This window comes from Physeter macrocephalus, chromosome 5 (assembly GCF_002837175.3).
Source record: "Physeter macrocephalus isolate SW-GA chromosome 5, ASM283717v5, whole genome shotgun sequence".
NCBI classification, from domain to species: domain Eukaryota; kingdom Metazoa; phylum Chordata; class Mammalia; order Artiodactyla; family Physeteridae; genus Physeter; species Physeter macrocephalus.
Window position 1 is genome coordinate 22606190 of NC_041218.1, and position 25711 is coordinate 22631900.

At 37.5% G+C, this 25711-nt stretch overlaps 1 protein-coding gene across 6 annotated transcripts in view; it reads left to right on the forward strand.

Annotated features, from left to right (window-relative positions):
- The window catches only part of CEP41 (centrosomal protein 41), a 48764-nt gene that overhangs the window by 20625 nt on the left and 2428 nt on the right, over positions 1-25711 (forward strand). Inside the window, exons 1-10 of one of the 6 annotated variants that reach the window (XM_007109144.4) lie at positions 6110-6126; positions 8242-8440; positions 10337-10398; positions 11894-11963; positions 17418-17562; positions 19256-19407; positions 19811-19878; positions 20925-21039; positions 21484-21699; positions 22392-22536. In XM_007109144.4, the coding sequence (XP_007109206.1) occupies positions 8395-8440; positions 10337-10398; positions 11894-11963; positions 17418-17562; positions 19256-19407; positions 19811-19878; positions 20925-21039; positions 21484-21699; positions 22392-22536 (1019 nt within the window). In that variant the 5' untranslated portion in view covers positions 6110-6126; positions 8242-8394. Of the gene's footprint in view, positions 1-5955; positions 6127-8241; positions 8441-10336; positions 10399-11893; positions 11964-17417; positions 17563-19255; positions 19408-19810; positions 19879-20924; positions 21040-21483; positions 21700-22391; positions 24731-25711 lie in introns of those variants that run through there. The other 5 variants (XM_007109140.4, XM_007109141.4, XM_024130061.3 and 2 more) reach the window with 5 other exon arrangements.

Genomic DNA, 25711 nt, shown 5'->3' on the forward strand with positions numbered 1-25711 from the left:
TGGTGTGTATCTGATAATACCAAACTCTTAATTTATCCCATCTAGGATTTTTTTTTTCATTCAATCTTTTTTTATAATTGGTGTGTTTTCTTAAATTGAGATATAATTTACATATAATAAAATTCAACCTTTAAAAATGTACAATTCAGACATTTTTAGTACATTCACAAGGTTGTGAAACCGTCACCACTATCTAATTGCAGAATTTTTTTGTCATCCCATAAAGAAATCCCATATCCAAAGTAATCATTTCCCATTCCTTACTTTTACCAGTTCCTGGTAATCACTAATCTATTTTTTGTATCTATGAGTTTGCCTCTTCTGAACATTTCATATAAATGGAATCATACAATATGTGACCTTTTGTGTCTGGCTTCTTTCACTTAGCATAATGTTTTCAAGGCTTATTGTTGTAGCATGTATCAATACTTTATTCCATTTTATTGCCAAACAATATTCTTTTGTATAGCTACTTCACATTTTGTTTATCTACTTATCATTTGATAGATGTTTGGTTTGTTTACACTTTTTGGCCATAATGCTGTTAAAACATTAGTGTACAAGTTTTTGTGTGAACATACGTTTTCAGTTCTCTTGGTTGATGTACCTAGGACTTGAACTGTTGGTCAGACATTAACTCTGTGTTTAATTTTTTGAGCAACTGCCAAACTGTGATCCAAAGTAGCTGCACTTTACATTCCCACCAGCAGTGTAGGAGGGCTCTTTTTTTCTCCACATCCTCAACAACGCTTGTTATTGTCCATCATTTTGATTATAGTCATCTTCGTGGGTGTGAAGTGGTATCTCATTGTGGTTTTCATTTGCATTTTCCTAATGAGTAATGATGTTGAGTACCTTTTAATGTGCTTATTGGCTTTTATATATCTCCTGTGGAGAAATGGCTATTCATATCATTGGTTTTTTAGTTGGGTTATTTGTCTTTTTATTATTGAGTTATACGGGTTCTTTTATATACTCTGGATAGTAGACACTTATCAGGAGTATAATTTGCAAATATTTTCTCCCATTTTGCGGGTTGTCCAGGGATTTTGCTGTACTTAGCTGGAGGAGTAGAGAAAAGTACATCTACCTCATATTCCTGGAAGCAGAAGTCTCCCAAACTAGTTTTATAATGCCTTTGGAAGGGCCAGAGTATGCTTCATTGCTTAAAACTCAACATATTTTAAAGTCAGTGTGTGAGAAATCTAATTCTAGTGTTCGATTTTTTGTTTGTTTCAGATTTAGAAATTATTTTAAAGTCAGTTTAAGGGAAAGATTTTAATTTTTTTTCTATTTATTTTTGTGACTTACCTCCCTGTGTATTCAGTACAGTGGCCTATGGGTTATGAGCCAGGATACAGATCCCTTTAACCCTCTGGAGAGCCATCAGGCTTGAGACAGCCCAAACCTCAGCATTTTGTCCAAATATTATCACTTATATATGTCTGCCATGAGGTGAAAAGTGTGAGGAGTCCTGGTTATGGAAACACCAGAGTGACTTTAAAGGTCAAGTAAAAGTAAGAAACTCCTGTCTGTGGTATGATTTTAAGCTCTGCAGTCAGAACAGTGGAAATAGGCACAGCAATGAGTGAGCATTTCTCATTTCTAGGCTAAATAGATGGGTCTTTAATCTTTTCTTACCAAACTGAGCAATTCAGAGTTAATCACAAGAAATCAAGAATTTCGTGGCATCTCCTGTCTTTACCCAAATCACCTTCTACTGAGCTCTTTAAAGACTGATATCTTCTTCCTGGGTAAAGATAATTTCTTATTTCTATCCTTCTGATGCTGCTTCTCTTATAAACTCAAACACCAGTGTATAGCCATGGCTAGAAATATCAGAATTATTTTGAACTTCAAATATTTCTTTTGTTCCATAGGTGCCTGAGTGTATCTTACCAGCTCCCCAGCATTGCCAGACTGTGCCATGAATGGATTATGCTTCCGATGAAATCCCTGACGGCATTTTGTTCAGTCTCCACTGCAGGGTTCTTGTGTATTCTCAAGCACCCTCTCTGGGTTTCTGCTCTGTAGCACTGCAGGCTGATTACGGGACCCTTTCCAAACCACAGTGCTTTCCTTTTGTTAGTCTCCTACACTCTTTCATTGCTGGCATTATTCTCTCATTTCAATCTATATTCAATCTAATTTCAAATTTCTTTAGCTTTCTAAAATTCTGTAGACTATCTCCATTCAGTCTTTTCTAGCCTTTTTCTATTTTTTAGAAATTCACCTTAGTTTTCTTATCTCCATACAAACTAGTCATTTCCTTTTTTCTTCTTAGTCTTTACTTTTCCTGAATATCTGCTAATAGCCTTGATCTTAAGCACTCAAACTCATTATAGACTAGGTAGTCTTCATTTTTATTTGGTATTTAATTCTGTTTCTTATGTCAAAGGAAGAAATGTATGTGAAAGCCTTTTACAAACCAGAAAGCACTATGCGCTCGTATAACTTATTGAGATTAACAAAGGACCACTGTGCCTCTTTTCAAGCTTTCTGCTCCTTCTGAGCCAAAAGAACTTCTCCGTAGAGGAGGGAAATATTGAAGAAAAATAAAGCAATGGAATTGTCTCTTAGCAACTGAGTTTGTGCCTTATAAATCTTACCCACTTTCGATTACTGCTGCTCAAAATCACTTGCTTTTCTTACTGGCTCAGTTCAAATAATGCTATTAAATTATAGGAAAACAAAGGAAAAAATCTAATGAATGAGTCACTCAATTCGTCGATTGTGCTCTATCTTTGCTTAGCACTATTGATATAGTTGAGTTGTCTCTTTCTCTTGATTCCAGTTGTAAAACTTTTTTATATATCTTTTGTTGCAACTTAAATTATAAACTAAGTAGAAGCTAAATACCATCTTATACATTTCCAGGTTACCTGAGTCCTGAAACAATACAGGTCATTTAAGTAGTATGTAACATATATATATATACTATATATAAATCAGGTTGGGCATAGCTTAGAGAAACTCAGGTATCCAAAAACTCAAACCAAATTGGGGTGTGATTATTTACATTATAATATAATTAATTATAAGGATTCTTCAGCTAGTAGATCTTCATAGTATTTTTCATTTAGCAAATATTTTTGAGTGCCTCCTACGCTAGACAATGTAAAGGATAAAGATATTCTGTGTGTGTGTGTGTGTGTGTGTGTGTGTGTAAATAGTTGTTTTGGGCTGTCACTATAATAAGATAGATAAGACTTGCACACAAAAAAGGCAGTACAATGATAAATGCCTTGTGAGTGGTAAGCCGAGTGCTGTAGAAGTTCAGAGGAGGGAAAGGTCACTTCCAGCTGGGTGAGCTATTACGATTACATGGGCAAGGTGACATGTTAGAGAGCCAAAGACTAACAGAGAGTTTGTCAAGTTTAGTAATTAAGGCAAGATTGAAGAGGTAGGTAAGATGTTGGTGCCTTCACGAGTAGAGCAAGGAGTTTAAACTTCAGTCAGTAAGTGATGGGGAGCCATTGACTTTTTTAAATCAAAGTATTATCTAGGAAAATTTATCTGGCAGTAATGTGTAATTTTAATTTTAAAAAATTAGTCTGTTGATAGTCTTTTAGGTGCCTTACTTTTGTGTAAAACAAAAATGTGTTTATAAATAAGTCAATTATAGAATTGATTCATTTGTATTCTTTTTAAAAGGTAGTCAAAAAACTATTTTCAGATGAAATTAGATACAGTAAGATGAGCTGCTTAGTTAAGATATAAGCAGTATATGAAGTGGGATAAAATACTACTTTTCATACTTTCTAAACTCAGTTTTAGAGATTTTTTTGTGTCAATTAGTCATTTCTCCAATTGAAGCAATGCAGAAATCCTCCATATTCTTTCTCCCCCCCTCTACTTGGATAGAATGAATGGCTGTAATGAAAAGAGCTTCTTATCAATAGCCCTCTTAGATTTATTCTTAATTTAGCCAAGTATTTGTACACCTCTGCAAAAGATTTTGTTTCTCTGCCTTCTCCTTTAGTGGGAAAAATAATCAGTAGGAATGACAACCTACCTCACAGGGTCGTTGTGAAGCTCTGCTGGTATGAAGACGAAGTGTTGTGTAAATACTCCGAAAATGTTGATAACTGACTGAGAAATGGATTTTAGACACGTTGTTAGTGGAAACTGCTATAGATTGGAAATGCAATGTTTTAATAATAAAGACTATAAATAAGGTTGGCTATTGTTTTCCGTGCATAGTATGCCTCAGGGAATTTAGAGCATAAAATGGTTTCCACCCGATACTATAAAGGAAGTAACACTTCCTACATATTTACCTCACAGTGAAATCATGTTTTTAAAACAGCACAGCCAGAGAATGATATGTTTTTGTGAGCCATATTAGAAACCAGGAGGTTGGGAGTACTAATCTTGACTTAGTTACTAACTTGCTGTGTCACTGGACAAGTCAGTGATCCTTTTTGTACCTCAGTTTTTTGATGATTCTGGAAGGAGGCCTAAAGCTTCTCCAGCCAAAAGAAACTAACTGCCACATCAATAGCCTGGCACTGTAAGGGACTCAGGAACATATAACCAGAAGCTCCTATGTAAAATACTTTAAGAATAAGACTGTAGGACGCTGAACAGCACACCATTTGCCCTGTCTTCTAACCCCAGTACTGACCAGTCGAGTTCCCGCCCAAGTGCAGAGTTGCAGGGAAGAGGATGTGAGTCTGGGAAGGATTCATGGTTTCCACTGTGGAGATCTGGTCACATCTCAGGTCCATTATAGCCTGAAGAACCTAGAAAAGATCATATTTTGTTCTAATCTTGGTCTTTGGTGCTATTTGGACTTCTTCTGAGATGTTCTCAGTGTCTGTCTTGAGGAGCCTCAGCTTCTGAGCAGCCCTGACTACTGTCATGTCTCTCTGAGCTTTTGGAAGGATACGGTCTGGGTCCAGGACTACACTGAGTCCTGCTTTTTGGTTCTGATCTGGGGACTGTGTGTCTTCAGACGAAAAAAAATTTTAACTCAGTAGAATTTTATTCAATAATGAATTCATGACAAGGACTTAATAATAACAATTGATATAAGTTGTTTTTTGAAAATGTACTTTGGGTTTCAGAGCAAGGATTTTCTTTCTCTGCTTCTGACCTAAACATGAAGAAAAGTTCAGAATAGTGCTTGAAAACATCAGTTCATGCCATTAATTGGAAGCATTTCTTTTACCTGAAGTTGTGACTGAAACTGACTAGCTCCTCTCAAGGCTTAAAAGTTAGCACAATTTTAGAAATGAGAAATTATTTTGAATGTTTTCCTCTTTTGCTATACCTTTCAGGTGCCAGATAGAGCTTGCTGTGCTGAATTGAATCAAATTGAAGCATGCCTTCTAAAAAATAATAGCCCCTGGCTTGAGAACCAGACTTTAGTTCATTCGGAAACCAGAAGGATCCTGGCCCAGTTTTAATGCATGAAAACTCTCCAAACCACCTTGGCTAGAGCCTAGTGTTGTAGAACCAGGCCATAAAACATGAGGGTTGAGGACTCTTCACAGTGGTGGGAATCTGCTGTTATTTCTCAGCAAATCAAATCCACAGTGAATACTGGTGTACAGACTGTGTGGTCTAGTTCAGGCTGCAACATCAGCATGAATAGTGGAAGACCAAGTTCAGGAAAGAGAAGGAAACCACAAAGATTAAGTGAAGATGAAAGGGTTGCTTGGGTAGGCACAATGGCACATTTTAGACATTCAGAGGTCATTGCCTCTTTCTCTTCCTCTGCATATCTTCCCCACAAAAAGCTTATGGGGGGATAAATGGAAGAGGAAAGGCTTAACTCAGAAAGAAAAAAAATTACATGAAGTGATCATTCATACTGCCTGGGGGGACTTAATGTTTATTGGGTGTGCACCTCAGCTTAACACATTTGACCAGAACATTTCCCTGGATTCCTTACCTTTTAATAATGCTGTATAATCCAAAAGACTATTTACTATGTCTGATCCATTTGTCTACTGTAATTCTGTAAAAGCAGAATGGGAAGGCTTAGGGAATACTTGTACTCCATTCTGTTTTCACAGTGTTACTCATTTTCTTCCATGAGAAGCATAGCTAAAATCCTCCTTCTCTTTTTAGGTAACAGTATGACTAAATACATTGAGAAGCTAGAAGAGATCAAAAAAAGTGAGTAACACTACTGATGGTTTGGGATAATGGAACCCTGTAGTTGCTCTACAAGTTGGTTATTAACGAGCCTAACCACACTCTACAGCTGACACACACACAGAGCTATGGGAGTCAGGTGAGTGTGGCAGGTGCCTAGAAGGATGTGGGAAACACTGTGTGCCATTCTGGTCAGCTGCTACGACTGTGGTCTTTGAGTCTGAGTTCTACCTGACTTAGATCCCATAGGAGATATTAATGTTGGAACGTGAAATAACCTCTAGTGAAGCACTGAGAACCCAAATTTCTAGTTTCATTGTACTGCAGTCTTTATGACCTTTATTCAAGGTACTTAATCTTTCCTATTTTATTATTTTCTCTACACCTGAGATAGGAGTAATAACAACTTATATCATAACATTCTTTTGAGTATAAATTTGACAGTATTCATGAAAGACTTAGTGGTGTAAGAAAGAAAGAGCTTATTCTTAAAGTGGTGTTATACATTATAAATTCATTGCAGTTGGCTTTCTTTTAATTAAAATCATATTTCATGCACATCCTTTTAAAAAACTAATCTTTGGCAAAGATATGCTTCTAGTCATTGAGTGCACTGCCCTCGCACAAAATCATAATTTTTCAATCTGTGTCCAAAACAGATGTAAAATGTACACATCAAGTCTAGAATTAGAGAAGTAGGAACATCTATTTTCTAAGATGGATTTGTTCATAGCTTCAGTAGGAGAACCCAGTGCTAGGGCAGTATTGAGCTAATGGCAGTGAAGAGGTACTCTGATTGATAGCAGTTCAGGACTTGGCTCTGGTAATATACATCTTCTGGGAAGAGAATATTACAAATCCAAAATTCACCAGAACTTTTGTTTTTACACAGCAGGCCTTTTAATTTAAATGAAATGTTCCTGTTCCTTTTGAATTGCTGCAGTATTGAGAAACCCCAGACAATAGATCTGGACGCAGGAGCAGCTTCTTGCTGACTCTGTTACTTGCCACGTTCAACTACAAGGACTGACGCTATAGACATTTGTTTTTTAATGTGTGATGTCGCAGTATCCTTTTCTTCTTATATATTTTATATTTTAAACATTTTATGCTATATATTTAAAATGTTATATATCTGTAAAATATTCCACTTTAAGTATATATATTTTAAGTGTATATTAAAATTTTAAACTATGGAAAAAAATCTTGTTTACTCACCTAAACTTCATTGTTGTCCTTAATTCATCCACGGCAAGCAAAATTCAACTGGCCTGCTTCTGTCTCGGTTTGTAGCCTCTTTCACCTCCTAAGCATTTGTAGCTGAGTGTAAGCTCACCTGTCCACACCAAAATTTGTCCCATAAAAATTGTCCCATTCCACCCAGATTGCTGAAACCCTGTTTAAAACAGTTCTTAAAAGCACAATGTGGTTTCTTTAATATCTAAACTTTAAATGGAGCTTATCTGCCAAAAGAAATACCTGTGGATTAGAGTCCTTGAAAATGCTTACTTCACCTTCCTTCTTTAGAAGTTGTGGGCTTCCTTTTAGTAAGACAGCAGGTTCCTCTCACCTTTTACACGCTTTGTGCTGATTCCCTGACTAGAATTACTTCAGATTCTGGTTTGGGATCTATATTTTGGAAGATATTTCCTTCTCTTTTCCCATCTTCTGTTGTAGGTGTTCTTTTGGGTCAGAAGGGAGGAGAATATTGCCTTGTTTCATGACACCCTAAACCCGTCACTTTTCTCGGATTACCTCAGATGCCATGTCTTTCTGTGAAATCACAAACCTTGTGCTGTTACTTCCTTTGATTTGTCTTCCTCTGTGAGCCCAACTTCCCTTTGCTAATAATGTGTTTTAACAGAACCCTGAAAATGCAGAATTCCTTTGTAATCTGAATATTCTTTCAACTCTGCCTGGGGAAAATAGACACACTGTGTCTATTGACCATTCACAAAGCCCATTCTTGGCTTCTAGTGGTTAGATGACACTAGTTGGGCCCAGTGTGAAACATCCTAGATAGTTAGGTCTCTGTCCTTCCAGTAACTCGAGAGAGACACACTTAGATTCCAGACTTACCAGAGAAGCAAAACTTGATAACATATCTGAAACTAGGATTTTTTGTCTCCATCACAGAGTTTGGGAGAAGCTATAGTAGCAGAAGCTCCATTCTTAAAGCTCTGTTCGCCCTTGCAAGGACAGACTGTCAGAGCTTTCCAAGTTATCCTTTTTATAAAATTTAAAACTTACTGTAAAACGTCTAGCTTGATCTTTTATCTCTGAGTAATAATGTCAGAAAGTCCTAATGATGGCTGTCCTTCTAAACCAGAACCAGGTATGTAGAGTTCAGGTTCAAATGTGCATTGGGATTTCTAGTGCTTATGAGAGGATGCTAGAAACTATGATCATTAGAAAATAGCAGCGCCTGTTTTCTCGTTTAAGGTGATTTCTATTTAAAGGGGATTTTAACGTGTACCTTTTATACTTAGAATGTGAAGAATTGGAGAAGTATTTCAAACTATGTTACTATACCAAAAGAATATCAGTGGATAAATGCCACAGTGCAAACTACTCTGAAAGCTGTTGACTGTTTTCATTGGCTGATTTATTGCCATTTTGCTTTACGTAAATGACTTTTGGTGGGCAAGTTGGTGGCAATTGAGAGAAATACTGTAGTCGTTCACTTGCACTTTTTAAAGCTTCTGCTCAGCTTATTTGGGTCTGCATCCTGGTGGGTTTTAGAAGCTCCTTTGCATCTTGTATCTAGAAGAAGCTGTTTTAAGAATTTTCTGGAAGAAAGGTCAATTTTTAGCCAAATTGATATCTTTAGGACATTTTGGAACAGAGAAGCTTTAATTCCCATAAGAAAGAGTCTTGATATATTTACAGAAGGCCTGTTTTCAAGGTAATATCATTTCCCGACTCTGAGTCGCAAGCTATTTGGTAAACCAAGCTACCATTATCCTCCAAAGTAACTATTTGGTCTGTGCTGGTTTGTTGGAAAATTCATGGAAATGATTAGTATCACCAGGTAAATAATCTTAAGTACCTTTAATCCTTTCCTTTGTTTGCTAGGAGTCTTGGTTTATCAGACAGTGAAGGCCATAGTAATTATCCAGCTAACCTTTAGTAATTCTGAAATAATGAGGCAGTATTTAAGGAGTCAAGGACGCCAATATATAAACCTAGAAGAGGAGTGAAGGGAAAGGGTAGGCAGGAGTTCAACGCTGAAAACTCTTCAGAATTGGCAAGTCATCTTCAGAAAAGTTTAGGGAAGCCAACTTTTAACATGCCTCTATGGGACAAATAATAAAGTGAGATTGGCTAAATTTTTTAAAACTGTTTAATATGATATGAAGAATTATTAACACAAACGAATGCAAAAGTACCCCCACTGAGTTATGTCTCAGAATTGTAAAGATAGCACTGAGTAAATATTGATGTTTTCAGTTGATTTTTCTTTTTTTAAATTGTGGTTAAAAAAAACCCCACATAACAAAATTTACCATCATAACCTTTTTCAGTGTACAGTTCAGTAGTGTTAAGTATATTTACTTTGTTGTACAATAGATCTCCAGAACTTTTTCATATTCAAAACTGAATAGGTTGATTTTTATTGAAGTGGAGTTGAGGGAAAATTGATATAAGAGGTTATCAGGACCAATTACAAGTTTGTGCCCAGCACTGTACTCTAGGAAAAAAAAAAAGGGTTGGCCTGTGTCTCTAGCATAGTTTGTAACTTCAGGAATAGAATTGTACTCTTTTCAGGGCAGAGATAGAATAGTAAATGTCTTACCAGCTTTTGACCTAGGGCAACTCAGCTTCTCTGGGTCTCTGTCCTCATTTGTAAAATGCAGATGTTTATTTCCTGCTTATTCTGAAAAGGATTTAAAGGGCTTACAAAAATGCATGCAATACAATATGGTCAAAGTAGAGACAGCATAGTAAGGTATATGTACACCAATAAAGGGGAGGGGTAAAATCATTAGACCCAAAAAGGTGGCTTATAAATTCAGCTTGAGGCTTCTTACTGGACAAAGCAAAGGAATAAATGAAAAGGTGATATAATACCTGCCATGCTTAATTCTGAGGATATCATGAGGATCAAATGAGATAAAACATGTAAATAACTTGAAAAATATACCATATAACTTGATGACTAGAAAGAATTAGTATCTCTAAGAAAGCAAAATAAGCCTGGAAAAAATATTTGTCCTATTTTGCTTTTCAGATTATAGATACAAAAAAGATGAGCTTTTTAAGAGACTAAAAGTTACAACTTTTGCCCAGCTGGTAAGTTTAATGATCTTCCATTGGAGTAAAGACTTTCTAATTTGTGCTGCTTTATGTGAGTATTTCTAAATTCAACTCTAGGTAATGTTTGCAGAGGTTTTTCTTCTGATTCTTTATATTTCACCTATGAGAGGACTAATTGGTAAGAAATTTTCTTTTTTCTTTGATAAGAATTTTATAAAGTAAAATGTACATTCTCCTTTTTAATCATCAAATTTGTAGTTTAGGTTTTATTTTTCCTTGCCCATTTATCTTAATATTGAGAATCTAGAATTCTGGATTCTTTATTGCTTGGACATTTTTCTCTGTGGAAAGCAGGTGATCTCCCATCTATGACTGGGTTCTTTTTCCACGTCTTTCTGCCATGGTCTATTTTGTTACTTTAGGAAAGTCGCTTTCTTCTTTCACTTGAAAATTATGGACAAAGTGTCTTTCTGACCCCCAAACAAGGGTTCCAGTGATGTAACTTAAGGTGGATGTTGGGTCTTATGAGCTAAGTCGTGAAAAGTGATTTATTATTTTTTTAATTTGAATTCTACCAAACATTAAAAAAAATTTTTTATTGGAGTATAGTTGATTTACAATGTTGTGTTAGTTTCAGGTGTACAGCACAGTGAATCCGTTTTATATATATATATATATATATATATATATATCCATTCTTTTTCAGATTCTTTTCCCATTATAGGTTATTACAGAGTATTGGTTAGAGTTCTCTGTGCTATACAGTAGGTCCTTGTTAATTATCTATTTTATATATAGTGGTATGTATATGTTACTCCCAATCTCCTAATTTCTCACTTCCTCCCAGGCAAAAAAAGTGCTTTAAAAACTGTATGTTGGGGGCTTCCCTGGTGGCGCAGTGGTTGCGCGTCCGCCTGCCGATGCAGGGAGGCCGGGTTCGCGCCCCGGTCTGGGGGGATCCCACGTGCCGCGGAGCGGCTGGGCCCGTGGGCCGTGGCCGCTGGGCCTGCGCGTCCGGAGCCTGTGCTCCGCAGCGGGAGAGGCCGCTGCGGAGGGAGGCCCGCATACCACAAAAAAAAAAACTGTATGTTGGGTATACAACATTGTAATCAATATATTCATAATTACATTTATTTCTTCATTGCATGAAGAATTTCTGATACAATGCTGTTATTTTAAGTATTGCATTTTCAAGAAATAGCATGTTATGTTGGGACTAGAATATGTATGAATGCAGTTTTAAACTCTTACTTATGTTTCGTGTCCAAAATTATCCTTTTGGTCTTTTAAGTTTATTGTGTAATGTTTTAAAGAAATCTTTTCTTCTGGAATGATCATCTGCAGTGTAATTACCACCCCCAACGTAAGAAGACCTGAGATTTAGTCTCCAGTTGGGGACACTGACAGTTTCTTAAAACAGGAGATCTTTGATGTTTGATATTTGCTCATCTTTTGTTAAATACAGAATTGCCTCTGTTTAAAGGCAAACAAACATACACACTTCTACACGTTTCATTCTTTTTTCTATCAGGTCATCCAAGTTGCTTCCCTATCTGATCAAACACTGGAAGTGACAGCTGAGGAGATTAAAAGGCTAGAAGGTAATGAGAAGTGAGGATATGGGGAAAATAACAAATTGACCATTTGACTGTGCTATTGTGTTCACAGGGACTTTGATGTATCTATTTGTAATTAGATTGTTACTCTCTGAGAAATGCTATCTGGTGCTTTGCTAATTCTTATTTCTTTAAAAAAGCCATCTGGTTTTCTCGCTGTAACATTTGTAGTCTTAAATGTTTTAAACGTGTTTAATATACTAATTACTTTTTTTCAACAAATATTTTTAGTGCCTTCTATATAAGTACAGGTCACAGAATTAGGTGCTATGAGACTACAAAGATGAATAAAACACAGCTCTGCTTACATGGAGTTTGTAGCCACGAGTGTGCACTGCACACTCGTACATACATACATATGTATGTGTATTGGGTGAGGAAAATGATAACAGAAACACAGAATTACTAATATGACAGAAATTCATGGAGGACTGGAAGGAAACCATCGTTTGATGAATATATATTGCTAGGTACTTCACATGAGTTTTCTTATTTAATCTTCTCAAAAACTCTAGAAGGAAGGTACACTGTACAGATGAGAAGCCCAAGCCTCAGAGGTTAAACTTCTTGCTCAAAGTGAACAGCCAATAAGGAATGGACATAAGATACAAATCTGCATGTCTCTGGTAGCAGCCAGTGTCTTCTCACTGCCTTTATTGCATCCTTATGGGGGTCTTGGAATGTGCCTTTCGAGAGATGCAGGGTGCTGTGAGAGCTCTGTATTTTTCACCTAGGAAACTGAGGTAGGCTTCTTCCTACCTCAAAAGCCAGTTCAAATAGGCTTTTGAACTGGGCCTCTGCCCCCTTTAGGGGTAGAATCTCAACAGGTGCAAGTTAAGGGTGAGGCTGTCTCAGGCTGAGGAGCAGCCTGAACAAAGGCACAGAGAAGTCCAAGTGTGTTTGGGGCATCTCATAATCCAGTCTGGCTGTGGTCTGAGGGAGGGGTAGGTGCGGGGGGGTAGGAGATAAGGCTAGAAAGATAGATAGGCGCCAGATTTACTTTCTTAAATACCAAGTTGAAAAGAAAACCTCTTAGGTGTTCTGTCATGAAAAGAATTCACAGAGTGAAGGTCTTTATTTTATCCTGAAGTCCTCAGCTGTCAATGTGTGGCTGTTTATTGAAGGGGAATGTGTTTTGTTAAGGTTGATGTAGGCCAGGAATTTCACTTCTGATTTCAAGACAAGTTTCTCAGGAAGTCTGAACACTGGGTTTGTACAACTCGACTGTCATTTCCCTGGGCTTGTTTTTGTTAGGGAGGATAAAAAGAATCTGTAAAAGACAGGAATTTATCTATGACAGATGCCTCTAACACAGCAGAGAAATAAGGGCTCTTTGTAATAGAGATAATTGAGTCTCCTTGTATGAGTACTCCCAATGTTAACCTGGTTATATAAGTACCTGGATTTTGTCCTTTAATTCATTGTTGAGATTGCAACACCAGAACATATGGGCGCATGCAATTTTCTCTTCTGAGATAAATTTGCAGGCTTTTGTAAAGTAGGACACCATAATGTGTGAGTAATATTAGTGTTTTTCTAGTGCTCTATACAGAATAATAACTCAGGAATGCCTGTAGAACAGATTGTATCTGTATGCGTATTGGCCAACTTTGAAGGAATAAAAAAAACTCCTTTTATAATGTTTATTGTTTTTTCCTGACTTAAAAGTATATTTCTAGAAAATTAGAAAACTGTAAAAAACATATAAAGAAGAAAATTAAAATAACTAATAAACCCTATTAACATTTTGGTCTGTTTTCCCCACCCACATCCATCCTCTTTGTATATAGTTTCGTATTATGCTGTTTTCAATTAACATTTTATCATGCACACTTTCCTATGTCATTAAATAGACTTCAAAAGCTTAATTGTAAAGGTTGTGTTGTCATATAATGTCTATCCTTTGTATATGCCACATATTTAATTATTCTCCTATTGTTGGCCATTAACGTTTTTCTAATTTTTCATTTTTATAAGATAATGCTGCAGTGTAAACCCATAAATGTTTGTATGGTTCTGATTTATTTCCTGAAGATAAATTGCTGCAGATTGTCAAAGGGTGGAACCATTTTAAGATGCTCAGTGCTGATTCCACATTATCTCCAGAAAGGTTCTACTTGTTTGCATTCCCACCGAGCAAATGAGAAGACCCATTTCTCCCCATCCTAGCCAATGATGAATAATTCTCATGTTTGTAAATGTTTGCCAATTTGATGGATGAAAAATGGTATCTAATAGTTTTATTTTGAATTTCTCTGATAGTGTGATTGAGCTTTGCGTATGTCTGGGTTTGTTGGTCATACGTATTTCTTCTTTTGAGGACATTATATGTCCTTTCCCATTTTTTTTCTAATGGAATGTTCATCTTTTACTTATTGATTTGTAAAATCTTTATATAATTATGATATCTTTATTCATTGGAAACCAATATAGCCTTGAAAATAAATGAGAAAAATCTTTATTTGATGATTTGGAGCAATACCCAAGCTGTATTATTAAGTAAAAAATAAATAAATAAATAACAAAATAAACAACAAATCAAAGTGTAGAGCAGTATGAATAGCATCCTCCTAGATATGCAAAAAGGAGAGGAAATAAAATATATACAAAATATGTAGTTGTTTCATTTCTGGAAGGAGACAAATATTTGAAGGTAGTTCCCTTGTGGGTGGAGGCCTGAGGGCCTGCAGGTCTGGAGTGAAAAGAAGACTTCCTTTCCATATTAGCAGTTTTATCTTTGCATTTTTACTTTGTGCACATGATCTTTTTTCTATTAACGAACTAGTTTTAAAACTCCTAATAAAGTGCATTAACCTTTTCTCACTTATATATGTCACGAATACTTTTCCTAATTTGTTATTGACCTTTTAATTTTCTTTGTGTTGTTTTTTGACATATATGAGATTTGCGTTTTTACATGATTAAATCTATTAGCCTTTCATATTGTGTTTTCGTTTAGTGCTTTAGATTCATAAAATCCAAAATAAGATATTCACCTATATTTTCATCTATTAGCTTGCTTGGTTGCTTTGGGTTTTTTCCTACATCAATCCACCTGTTATATATTTTGGTATATGATATGAAGGGGTTATCTAAATTTGATTTTTTTGGATAGTTGACAGATTATCCCAGCACCATTTATTTAATAGTTCTCCCTTTACCCACTGATTTTTGATGTTACCTTTAACATACATTAGATTTTTATATATATTCTAGGATTTGTTTCTGAGTTCTTTGTTATTTTCCATTGTTCTGGTGCATTGTTTTGATCATTTACCTTTTCAGTATATGTTACTATTTGAAAAGGCAGGTTCTCCAAATTACTTTTCTCTCTCTCTCTCTCTCTCTCTCTCTATGTATATATATATATATATATATATATATATACATACATATATCTTTTTTCTTCTCTTCTCATCTTTAAAATTCTTTTAAGCTTTTTTTAAGCCCATTGGGATTTGTATTAAGGCTAAAAATTTGGAAATTTGGAAGGGATTAACATCATTTCACTTTTAGTCACCAAGTCAGGAATATGCAAGGTATGTCACTGTCTCTTCATTCAGGTCTTCTTTAATGTCCCTAAGTAAAATTTTTATAAGACCTATAAAGGACTTATAAGTTTTTATACAGCCTTTACATTTCTTAATAGGTTTATTTTCTAGGAGAGTATATTTTATATCTGCAGTTGTTACTGTAAATGAGAGGGTCTTCATGTTATTTTCTAATTAGTATATAGGAAAAATATTTTGATTGTTCGTATTTTCTTTAATCTAACTTATTTATTTTATAAATAGGTTATTTTCATAATTAGCCTTAAAACCTAGATTATTTTTATAATCTAACATATTTACTTCCCTTATCTCATAGGATTCTCTTAAAGTTTCTAGGTGTATTATATCGTATGCAAATTAAAACTTAATATGCTCATTAACAACTAGGCCTCTTATTTCTATGTCTTCTCTCATTATATTGGTTAGAACAGCAAATTCTCAAACCCTTTGGTATCAGTCTCCCTCCACACTTAATTTTTGAGGACCTCAAAGAGTTTTGGTTTTTGTGAATTATATCTATTAATATTTAGGGTATTAAAATTTTAAACCAAGAATTTTTTAAATACTTGCTATTTACCTTAAGAAACAATACTAAACCCATTACAAACATAAACAACATATTTTTATGCAAAATATCTATGTTACCAAAACAAAAATATATATGGAGAATGACATTGTTTTACACTTTTTTGTAAGTCTTGTTAATGTCTGATTTAATAGAAGACAGATGATTCTCATACCTTCTGCATTCAGTCTGTTGCAGTTTGCTGTTTGGGCTAAAGTACATGAAGAAAATCTGGCCTCACACAGATCTGTAATTGAAAAAAGGAAGAACATTTTAATAGCCCTTTCAGATAATTGTGGATATTTTTCTTTGACACTACATCAGAACTTGATAGCTGGTACCTTCTTAAAGGTTAGTTGTAGTGTGGAATCTGAAACCGAATCAATGAACTTTTCATACCCTGTTACATTAAACCCATTGGTCTCTTTTGCACTCTGAATGTATCTTTTACTCATACATGATTTTATAACATCATTCATTGGTCATTTGGAAAATACTAGTTCACTGATTCACTTATCAGAAAAGTCATTAAGATGGTAAAGAAGTCAAGCTCTTGATGGCAAATAGTTCCCAAAATTCTGATTTTTGTTCAAAATTTAATCACTGCAACAAATACCATCGGTTGTTTTCCTTGAAATGAGAAATTCACTTAGATAATTTTTGAGAAAATAGCTGCCAAATGCACAAGTCTAAATAACCATAGTTTTCCTGTCAGTTTTTCTTCCAAGTAAAAGTGGTGTTCAAGGCAAAAGCAGCACAAATCACACACACACTTTTCCTTGAGACAACAATGGGACATTGGTATGTAGCAAACTTGCTGTATGTGGATTCCCCCATTTCATCACACAGAATATTTAAAAAGTGTGTACTTAAGGGTGAGATTTAATAAAATTATTATTACTGCTTCATCAGGGACTTTAAAAAATGTGACTGCCATATTTATTAACTGTGTGTGCGTGTTGATGAAAAATACAATGACTACGAATAAAGCTCTGTACCTCTGCCCTGATTCTTGCTAGGGGGCCAGTAGTTTTATCCACCACTTCTTTTGCACCATCAGTGCAAATATCAACATGGTAAAAAAGATAAATAACATCTTGGTATTATGAAAATAGTTTTCGCCTTTCAGATCCCCTGAAAGGGTCTTGGGGGCTCCTGGGGTCCACAGACTACAGTTTGAGAGCCTATATGTTAGAACTCTTAGAACAATTTAATAATGGTAATATGAGTTCCTTTTCTTGACCTCATTTCAGTGGAACTGCCTAACAAGTAAATACAAATTCTGAGGTTAAATGTATTTATTTATTCACTTGCAAATTTTAGACAATGATTCTGCAACCTCAGACCCTGATGCTGAAATCACTGCCAAGACCAACGGGAAAGGGAGCCCTGGGGAGCAGTCGCCAAGCCCCGTCCAGTTCATAAACAGTGAGGGAGCCGCGGACTCCAGCCGCTCGACCCTTCAGAGGTGCTCTCATCAGATTCATGTTTTCACTGCATTTTACCTTCATTAATCTAGATACCAATGTCAGCGATTTAATGACCTTAGAAACAGGTTGGCGTAGTGAAGTCCCACATTTTCATCTCAGCCATTCTATTTTCTCTTTATATCAATGCCACCTCCTGGATCTTGTCACAGCATTCTTAGTCAATGTAAGAATATATTGCTAGGACAGCATAAATTTTCACTCCTCAACCCCATTCTTCTCAGTCTTCCTATATGCAAGTTTGCTATTAGGACTAAGCTTTACAACCACTATCTTTTGACTCAGGCAGTGTGATTTTCCCCCCCTCTCCTTTTCTGTCTGCTGCAGCTTATAATTACCCTGTCTAGAATCAGAAGAAAAATAGAGTGCCACACATAGTGCTCTGATATTAAATAGGCGCAAAGGAGAGTGAAAGCAGCCTTAGTGTCAACTCTCAAATGCACATGGCAGTTTCATGATGCAGCACTTCCTCACAGATATTCACTGTTGATTATAAGATGGTGCTGATTTTCTGCACATATCCATCCCTTCTACTGGTAAAACAGTTCTACTAGAGAAGCTAGTTCTACTAGAGAAAGAATTGCTATTGTCGATTGCACTATTATTTTTACAACTACTTCTGTGCAAGGACTCTAAAATTGCATTCAAAACAAGATAGACCAACAAGGCTCCCACTGAGCACGTAATTTCACATGAAATAGAGTTTCTTCTCCTTTGGTTCAAGAAAATATGCACTATAGGGCATATAGTTGTAGTGATCATTGGATTTAAAGGCAGAATTTGTCTTGCTGTGATGGGAGAGGAACTATGGCTAGACTAATCTGTGGTTTGGCATGTGTGTCTTCATATTTGCCTGGAAGAGTGAACATCTTCTTATCCCAATACAGATATTTCACTACTCGCCACTTTGATCATAACACCTATCCATTTTTTCTCTGATTCATGTTTTTGCCACATTTTGCCTATATTAACCTGGCGCCCAATTTCAGTGATTTTATGACCTCAGAAAGAGGTCAGAAACAGACCTCCCTCGTTTTAATCCTAGCTTTTCCACTGTCTCATTATATGAATGCTGCCAAATCTAAAAGCCTCTTCAGCCTCAACACTGTAACCTATAAAATGGAAGTGACTACAGATAACTATTGAAAACATTAAGGTTCAAAATCCATACTGGATGAGTCACTGTATAAGTATATGAAATATATGAAAACGCTGTTGTTACTTTATGTTACATATGATATACATAGAAATGCCTTCAGTTTTCCTGCCCTGTCAACCGTATTCTTTCCTCTTTTGCTCTGCTTTCTCACACTCATCAAAATTCCACTGGAGTAACTGTTTGCCTCTTTCTTTCTCTGAATGCTGCCCTTGCTTCTGGAGGCAGCTTGTGCCTACAGTTTCTGCCCCTCTGCGTGCTAATGACCTAACGTGCATTCTCTGAAGGTTAGTATGGACAGTGGATCCCTCCTTCGGGTCCAGGGTGAGAGAACAGGAATCCATCCGTAGGATCTTGCATTCAGAGGCAGAACTGAGACACCACATCCATTTTCCTTTTTCTTTGAAGTGTCTTTTGAAGAGACATTGAGCACCCTCTCGCCATTCTGAAGAAACACATTTGACCTTTAAGCCACCAATCCCTGACTAGTGTCTACTGACCTACTTTTTCACTTGCAGCGTCATCAGTGGCGTTGGGGAACTGGATCTAGACAAAGGGCTTGTGAAGAAAGTAGAGCCCAGTACCAAAGACAAACCTTATCCCGACTGCCCCTTCCTGCTGCTAGATGTGAGAGATAGAGATTCTTACCAGCAGTGCCACATTGTTGGAGGTAAGAGAAAGAAGGCCTTACAGTGTCTCACTCCTGAGAACACAGCCCGGTACTGAGCCCAGGCAGGCTCAAACCACAGCCTATGGTCAGCAGTTGGGGAAACCCTATGTTAGCCAGATGTGTTCTGGGAACCTGTAAGTTGGCTCTACCACATGCTCTGAGAGAGGCTGGTGACTCTCAGGGGGCTCAAGGGCCCAGTGCTAAATGTCAGAAACAGTGAAGTGACACTTCCTATTTGTTCATGGTGTCCTGTTCCTTTTCTTTCACAAAAGTTATTTAGGTTTATAGCTAGTTGATTTTGAAAATATGTTTCTTTTAACTCTTAGACTTTAAACCAGCTGAGAATTGGGGCCAAGTTGTACCAAGAGCTACAAACTTCCTAAGCTTTTTCTTCTCTTTGCAGCTTACAGTTACCCAATTGCAACTCTGTCTAGAACAATGAACCCTTACTCAAATGATATTCTTGAATATGTATCCTTTGTTGCATTTTAAGGAGTTGGATGGTATAAAGACTAAAGACACAAACTTATCATGAATCATGCTCCTAGTAAGAAAACCCTATGAAGGACCTTTGATATTAATTAGTTTATTTAGCATATTTTAGAATTTCAATCCTTAGTTTTTGCTGAGAATGCTTCCAAGCCATCCTGCAGTAGGACAAAAAACATTAGGTTAAAGGTTAGCATCCGTTGAGAGTCAGTCCTAAGACTGTTTTCCCCACAAAGTTTTCCCAAGTAAAATGTAAGGAGTGAATTTTTTTCCTTCTATTTTAATTTTTTTTGCTTCTTGAAATTTTAATTTTTTTGCTCATAAAAATCATACAAATAGAAAATAATTTAAATACTGAAAAATATAAAAAAGAAAATTGAAATCTCCAATAACCACACAATTGAACAACAAACTCTTACTACATTTTTTGTGTATTTTATTCCAGACTGTCTTCTTTGTCTTTTTAACAAAGTAAAAATTATACTGTATATATAATTTAGTATGTTGCTTTTCCCCACTTCATATTACAGTGTATTTCCCCACACTAACACCAGCTTTTTATAAACTCTATTTGTGAGGCAGTATAAGATCTCATCTTTAGATTTACTGTAATTTACTAAATCATTCCTCTTTGAAGGAATGGACTTTTAGGTGGTTCCCATTTTTTTACTATTATAAATAAGACTGCAGTGGATACGTTGGGCATAAAAGTTTTTCTGTTTCCTCATCTGTAAAATGGAGGTTGTAATACTTACTCTCCAGGATTGTACAGATGAAAAAGCCAAAGAGTGTACAGTGTGTAACTAGTGCCGTCTTGGACATGGTGATACTAGTTCATAGAAGAAAAGGATACCAGCTTGTGTGGTTTCCACGACAGGAAAAAGTCCTGTACCCCCTGAAGAGGGGGTCATCCGATGTTCCTTGAACTCAGAGAGGTAAACCTTGACAGCTCTTCTTCCTCAGGGGTTTCTGTATAGTCTAGGAGCATTAGCTCAGTGTGGTCGAACCTTAACTCATCTGCTTCTTAGAAAAATGCCCATGGCAAGATCATCATTCTGTATGACGACGATGAGAGGCTGGCCAGCCAGGCAGCTACCACCATGTGCGAGCGGGGATTTGAGAACCTCTTCATGCTTTCCGGAGGTGAGGGGCTGTGTTCTGCTTAGGACTTAAAAGGCGAATACTTGGGCTCACACTCCTTCAACTCCACCCCTATCACCTTTTCCCTCCCAGAGCTCAGAACTTAGTATTCTGGAAACAGAGACAACCATGCTGGCAGAAAGGAGTCAGGATACGTGAAACTTCCGTTAGCTCCATCAGCACATGTTTTTAATTCCTGAAATAATGATGTTACTTTATGGCTCTGTAAGAAAGCCTTAATGCGCTGAAGACTTGAGCTAAACGATTTCTGGTGGAATTCTCAGAATCCCACATAACAACTGACATTTTCTGGTGTAATTTACTTAATGGTGAAGCAGTTAAGAAAGATTTCCCGTCCTTGTGTTGAGGAGACATGCGGACTCCTTTCCAGGTTGCCTTGGCCTCACCGTGCTAACACGGCTTTTTCTGATGATCTTCCACACCTAGGTCTAAAAGTCTTAGCTCAGAAATTCCCAGAAGGACTGATTACGGGTTCCCTGCCAGCATCTTGCCAGCAGACCCTTCCGCCTGCTTCTGCCCGGAAACGATCCGGCCCGAAAGTGCCGCCCCCAGCAGCCGAGAATAAATGGAGATTTACCCCAGAAGACCTAAAGAAGATAGAATATTACCTGGAAGAGGACCAGGGTCCTGCAGACAGCACTAGTAAGATATTTTGACCTTTAGAAATAATGTTTTCTGTAGAACTTGAGATTTGCAGCTTTGAACATCAACCTCATCATATGAGAAGCTTGATCTCTTACATTCAGATTCTTCAGATATTTGCAGGAGAAGGGGAAGGTGCAGGTGCTATGTGAGGAGAGGGGAGGTGAGTGGAGGTGATCCCAGATTATGGTAAGAATTAGGCATTGCACACAGACATAGAAAGAGAAGAGAGGGTATCAGTCAAATAAAGTGTGCATCTCAGGCAGAGCTGAGAGGCTAAGCTAAGGCTTTCAGATTCCTTCTCGGAAAGCTCTGCTTCCTTCTGCCGCCTCTGGGTACCTTTAAACTACTTCTGGCCTTTCCTTTGGCACACTGCTTTCTCTTTTTCCTCTCACCATTCCTGTACCCTTCTCTACTGAGAAGGAATGAAGGAGAGACGAGGTTGATTGGGATAATGGAGAAGAAGGAAAGAAAAGCTATCTGGGTTTCCCTTCCTCCCTGCCCCCTTCCCCACCTTCTAATTGATCTCAAGGATGAAGAGTAGGTTTTAGCCTAAAGTAGATGCTGAATAGGACTTCATTAGCTTAAAAGTGGTTGGTAGCATAAGACTTCATTAGTTTAAAAGTGTACTTGGCAGGTTGTCCCTGGAATCATTTTTGCAGCTCTGCTCCCTGCTTTCTTGCTCCCTTCAGGCCGGCTGAGCCAAGGTAATGCTTCTGGAAGAGACTCCAAGGTTCCAGGCGCCCGCAGCGGTCAGAACCTGCCTGCCGGGGGCCCTGCCGGCCACCAGAACCCCCGCTCACTGGGCAGTGGCCACCTGCAAGGCAAACCCTGGAAGTAAAGACTTTGTCTGTCTTAGTCAAATAAATGTTTTCTCTCCTTTCGGAACCCCTGAGCAGTTCCCAAGTTGGTCATTTTAAGAAGCTGCTGCAGAGGAAGGACCTCAACGTGTGTCAGGCCCTCTTCCCGCTTCCTGTCTCCAGCTCCTCTCCCACATCCAACCCGGGAAGGATTTTTACAAAAACCAGAGGCATGACAGGCTCTAGTGTCCTCCCTGTTGTTTACAGAATATTTAAGTCTCTGAAACTGAGTAGGAAAAAAGTCTAATTTTTTTAGGCTTTCATTTTTTTTTTTTTAAATAAGGTCCAGTTTGTTTTGGTCTATATCCTGCGTTGTTTTGTAAATACTTCAGGCGCATCTGGTGTGTCCTTCCCAGCCAGTTCTTTCTCACTCACTCTTCTTGGTTTCATGAAGGCGCTCTCGGTAGGCTTTGCAGCCTAAGCTGTCCCTGGGGGTGCAGACGATTCGTAGCTTTCAGCCCCCACCAGCTGTGGACCCGCTGGCTGAGGAGCTCTTTGCCCAGCACCCGATGCAGGCTCCGTCTTCAGTTTGGAAGCCAGTACCTGTGAGCATCACTCAGTTAAGATTTAGTAGTAGCTCTCACAAGTGCTCAGCGCTCCTCCTCACTAGATGTTTTCCTGGAACCAGCACAGGTGATGATGTGTGTGCTCAGCTGCCTTCACGGGCAAGTCCTGCCCACTGTTCAGGGCCGGGATGAGAGCCACTGAAGCCCCCTGGAGCCGTCCCTCATTTGCGGTTGGTTTACTAGTTGTAAACTCCCATTACCCAGCTCGGGCCCATCGATCTTAGATGGGTAGAAATTATGGCCACTTGAAAACATTGGCTTTGGTTGGGCCACTGCCGGCACACAAGGTGAGGACAACTCCACAGTCCTTTGTCAGAGCTGACAACCCTTTAAACCCTTGCTTAAAAATACAGTATTAGTCTAATTGAGTAATTAGTGCAATTCCCTGCTTCTCATTCTCATGACTGAGCTGTGATTAGGAGGTTTTGATTATAGATTCTTGTTTGGGCCAGAATTTTGAATCAGCATTAATTGAATTGCTAGATGACTGACATTCATTCCATTTAATTGGGGGAACAAAAGACCTCAGGTAAGGATGAGGAACTCTGAAATCATCAGGAAAAGGAAAAAGAGCCTTGTTAATTTTTATGGTCTGTGATCTGTAGCTGTGATAAGGGACTAAGGAATAAATTGTGCTCTTTGTCATGGCAACCAGCTTCTGAAAAGCCAGCTGAAAATTGCCTGTCCTTAGGTGGTTATTGCTGCTGGGTAAGATTTGTCTTAACAGGACTATTTTTCTCACCACCAAAAAAAAAAAAGTATCACAGTATTTCCAGCATGGGGGGCTGTGTTTGTAGGAGAAATAAAGGTAATAAATATCTTATAGAGACATATGGAAAAATAACTTTCACATTCAGCCCAGTTCTGTTTTAGTGTGTTTATTCTTCTCTACTTGATTTCCAAAGTGCAACATTTTCCGATGCTTTAGAAATCAAACAAACCAGGGACATTGTTCAGATGTCAAGCTGTGCCCAATTTTCCACAAGATTCAAGAATCTTGTATAAAATTCAGCCAACGTACACATAGCTTTAAAGAGGAGCCTGTCATGTTTCCCCTTAAATTTATTGCCTGAGAACTAAGCTCAGCCTTTTGCTAATGCCAAAATGCTCTGGCTTTTTATTTTCTTTACAGCATAGATTTTTAAAAATGCAAATTTTTCCATAGTCAACTTTCCCCTAGCATGGACAAGATTTTCAGCCATTTTGGACACATATGAATTTTTAAGAAAAAAAAATTTTTTTCTCTGAGACAAAGTTCTGGTTATGCCATTTTCAAGTCGACTAGTCAGGAGTTTAGATTTCCCCACTCGATTCTGTTTTGAAAGTAAACGGTAGTCCCCCTTTTTTCCTATTCTGCATTCCCATCACCACACAACACTAGAGTGTTAGAAACTACTATGTATATGTGCAAAGTCAGTATAGCTGAACCTATTAGAATTGCAGTGCATTTAGTTGAGAGATCTGGCAGGTTGACTATATTTATGTGTTACTCCATAGCGCTTTGCCTGTAGGTAAGGATTTTAAATAACTACTCCTCAAAGACCTGTTCTGGTTCTTCACTTTGTGTGTTAAATGTCACTTGCAGTTTTTACATGCTCAAGGTATTGCTTTGAAAGTTCTACTTTACTAGTTTCTTCGTTAGATTAACTGACATGTATTATCTAAGTGATCTGTGATACTTTGTGCAATTATGAATGTTGAAGATTAAAGTACATAGTTCTTAATTTGTTGTTTGCTGTTAATATGCTGAGATCTGCCAACTTCTCTCTTCCTCTCTGTTGAGATGATTTGTGGGGAGTCACATGAGACTGGGGTGATCTGAAAGAGTACTTCTTTTTGCTCTGTCTCCCAGTAATGCATATTTTCTTTGTATAAATGAATCAGGAAATCATTCCAATTAGGGCAGGGGACCTTAGCTCCCTAGGCAGAAGGGTTTCTCCTCATGCCCAGCAGGGACTGATTGCCACCTTAAACTCATTACAGCGGGACTTTCTTGTCAGTGTTGGGGGTTGATGAGCTTCCCTTGCCTGGGAACTTATGACCCCCTAGATGGAAAATGCTTTATCAACGTACAGCTGCTGCTCCATCTGAGCAATGGTGATGGCCAAAGTCTAAATAATAAGTTCAGTACTTTATCTACTGTATTTAAGAAAGAAAAGAGGGAAGGAAGGAGAGAAGCAAGGAAACAAGAAATGTGGAGGGAGGAAGGGGAAGGCAACATTACTCATTTGAGTACAAAAAGAACATCTTGGGCTGTTACAATGTCAGGTTTAATCTATTGGAAGGCATAGAATGGGGACCTCCCTGGCAGTCCAGTGGTTAAGACTTTGCCTTCCAATGCAGAGGGTGTGGGTTCAATCCCTGGTTGGGGAGCTAAGAATCCCACATGCCTCGTATTCAAACAAACAAAAAACCCCCATAATACAGAAGCAATATTGTAACAAATTCAATAAAGACTTTAAAAACGGTCCACATCAAAAAAAAAAACTTTATAAAAAAAGTAAAAAGAAAGGCATAGAATGAATCAAATGACCTAAAAGTAATTTTATTTTTTACCTTTAGCAGAAAACCAGAACTAGCACAATC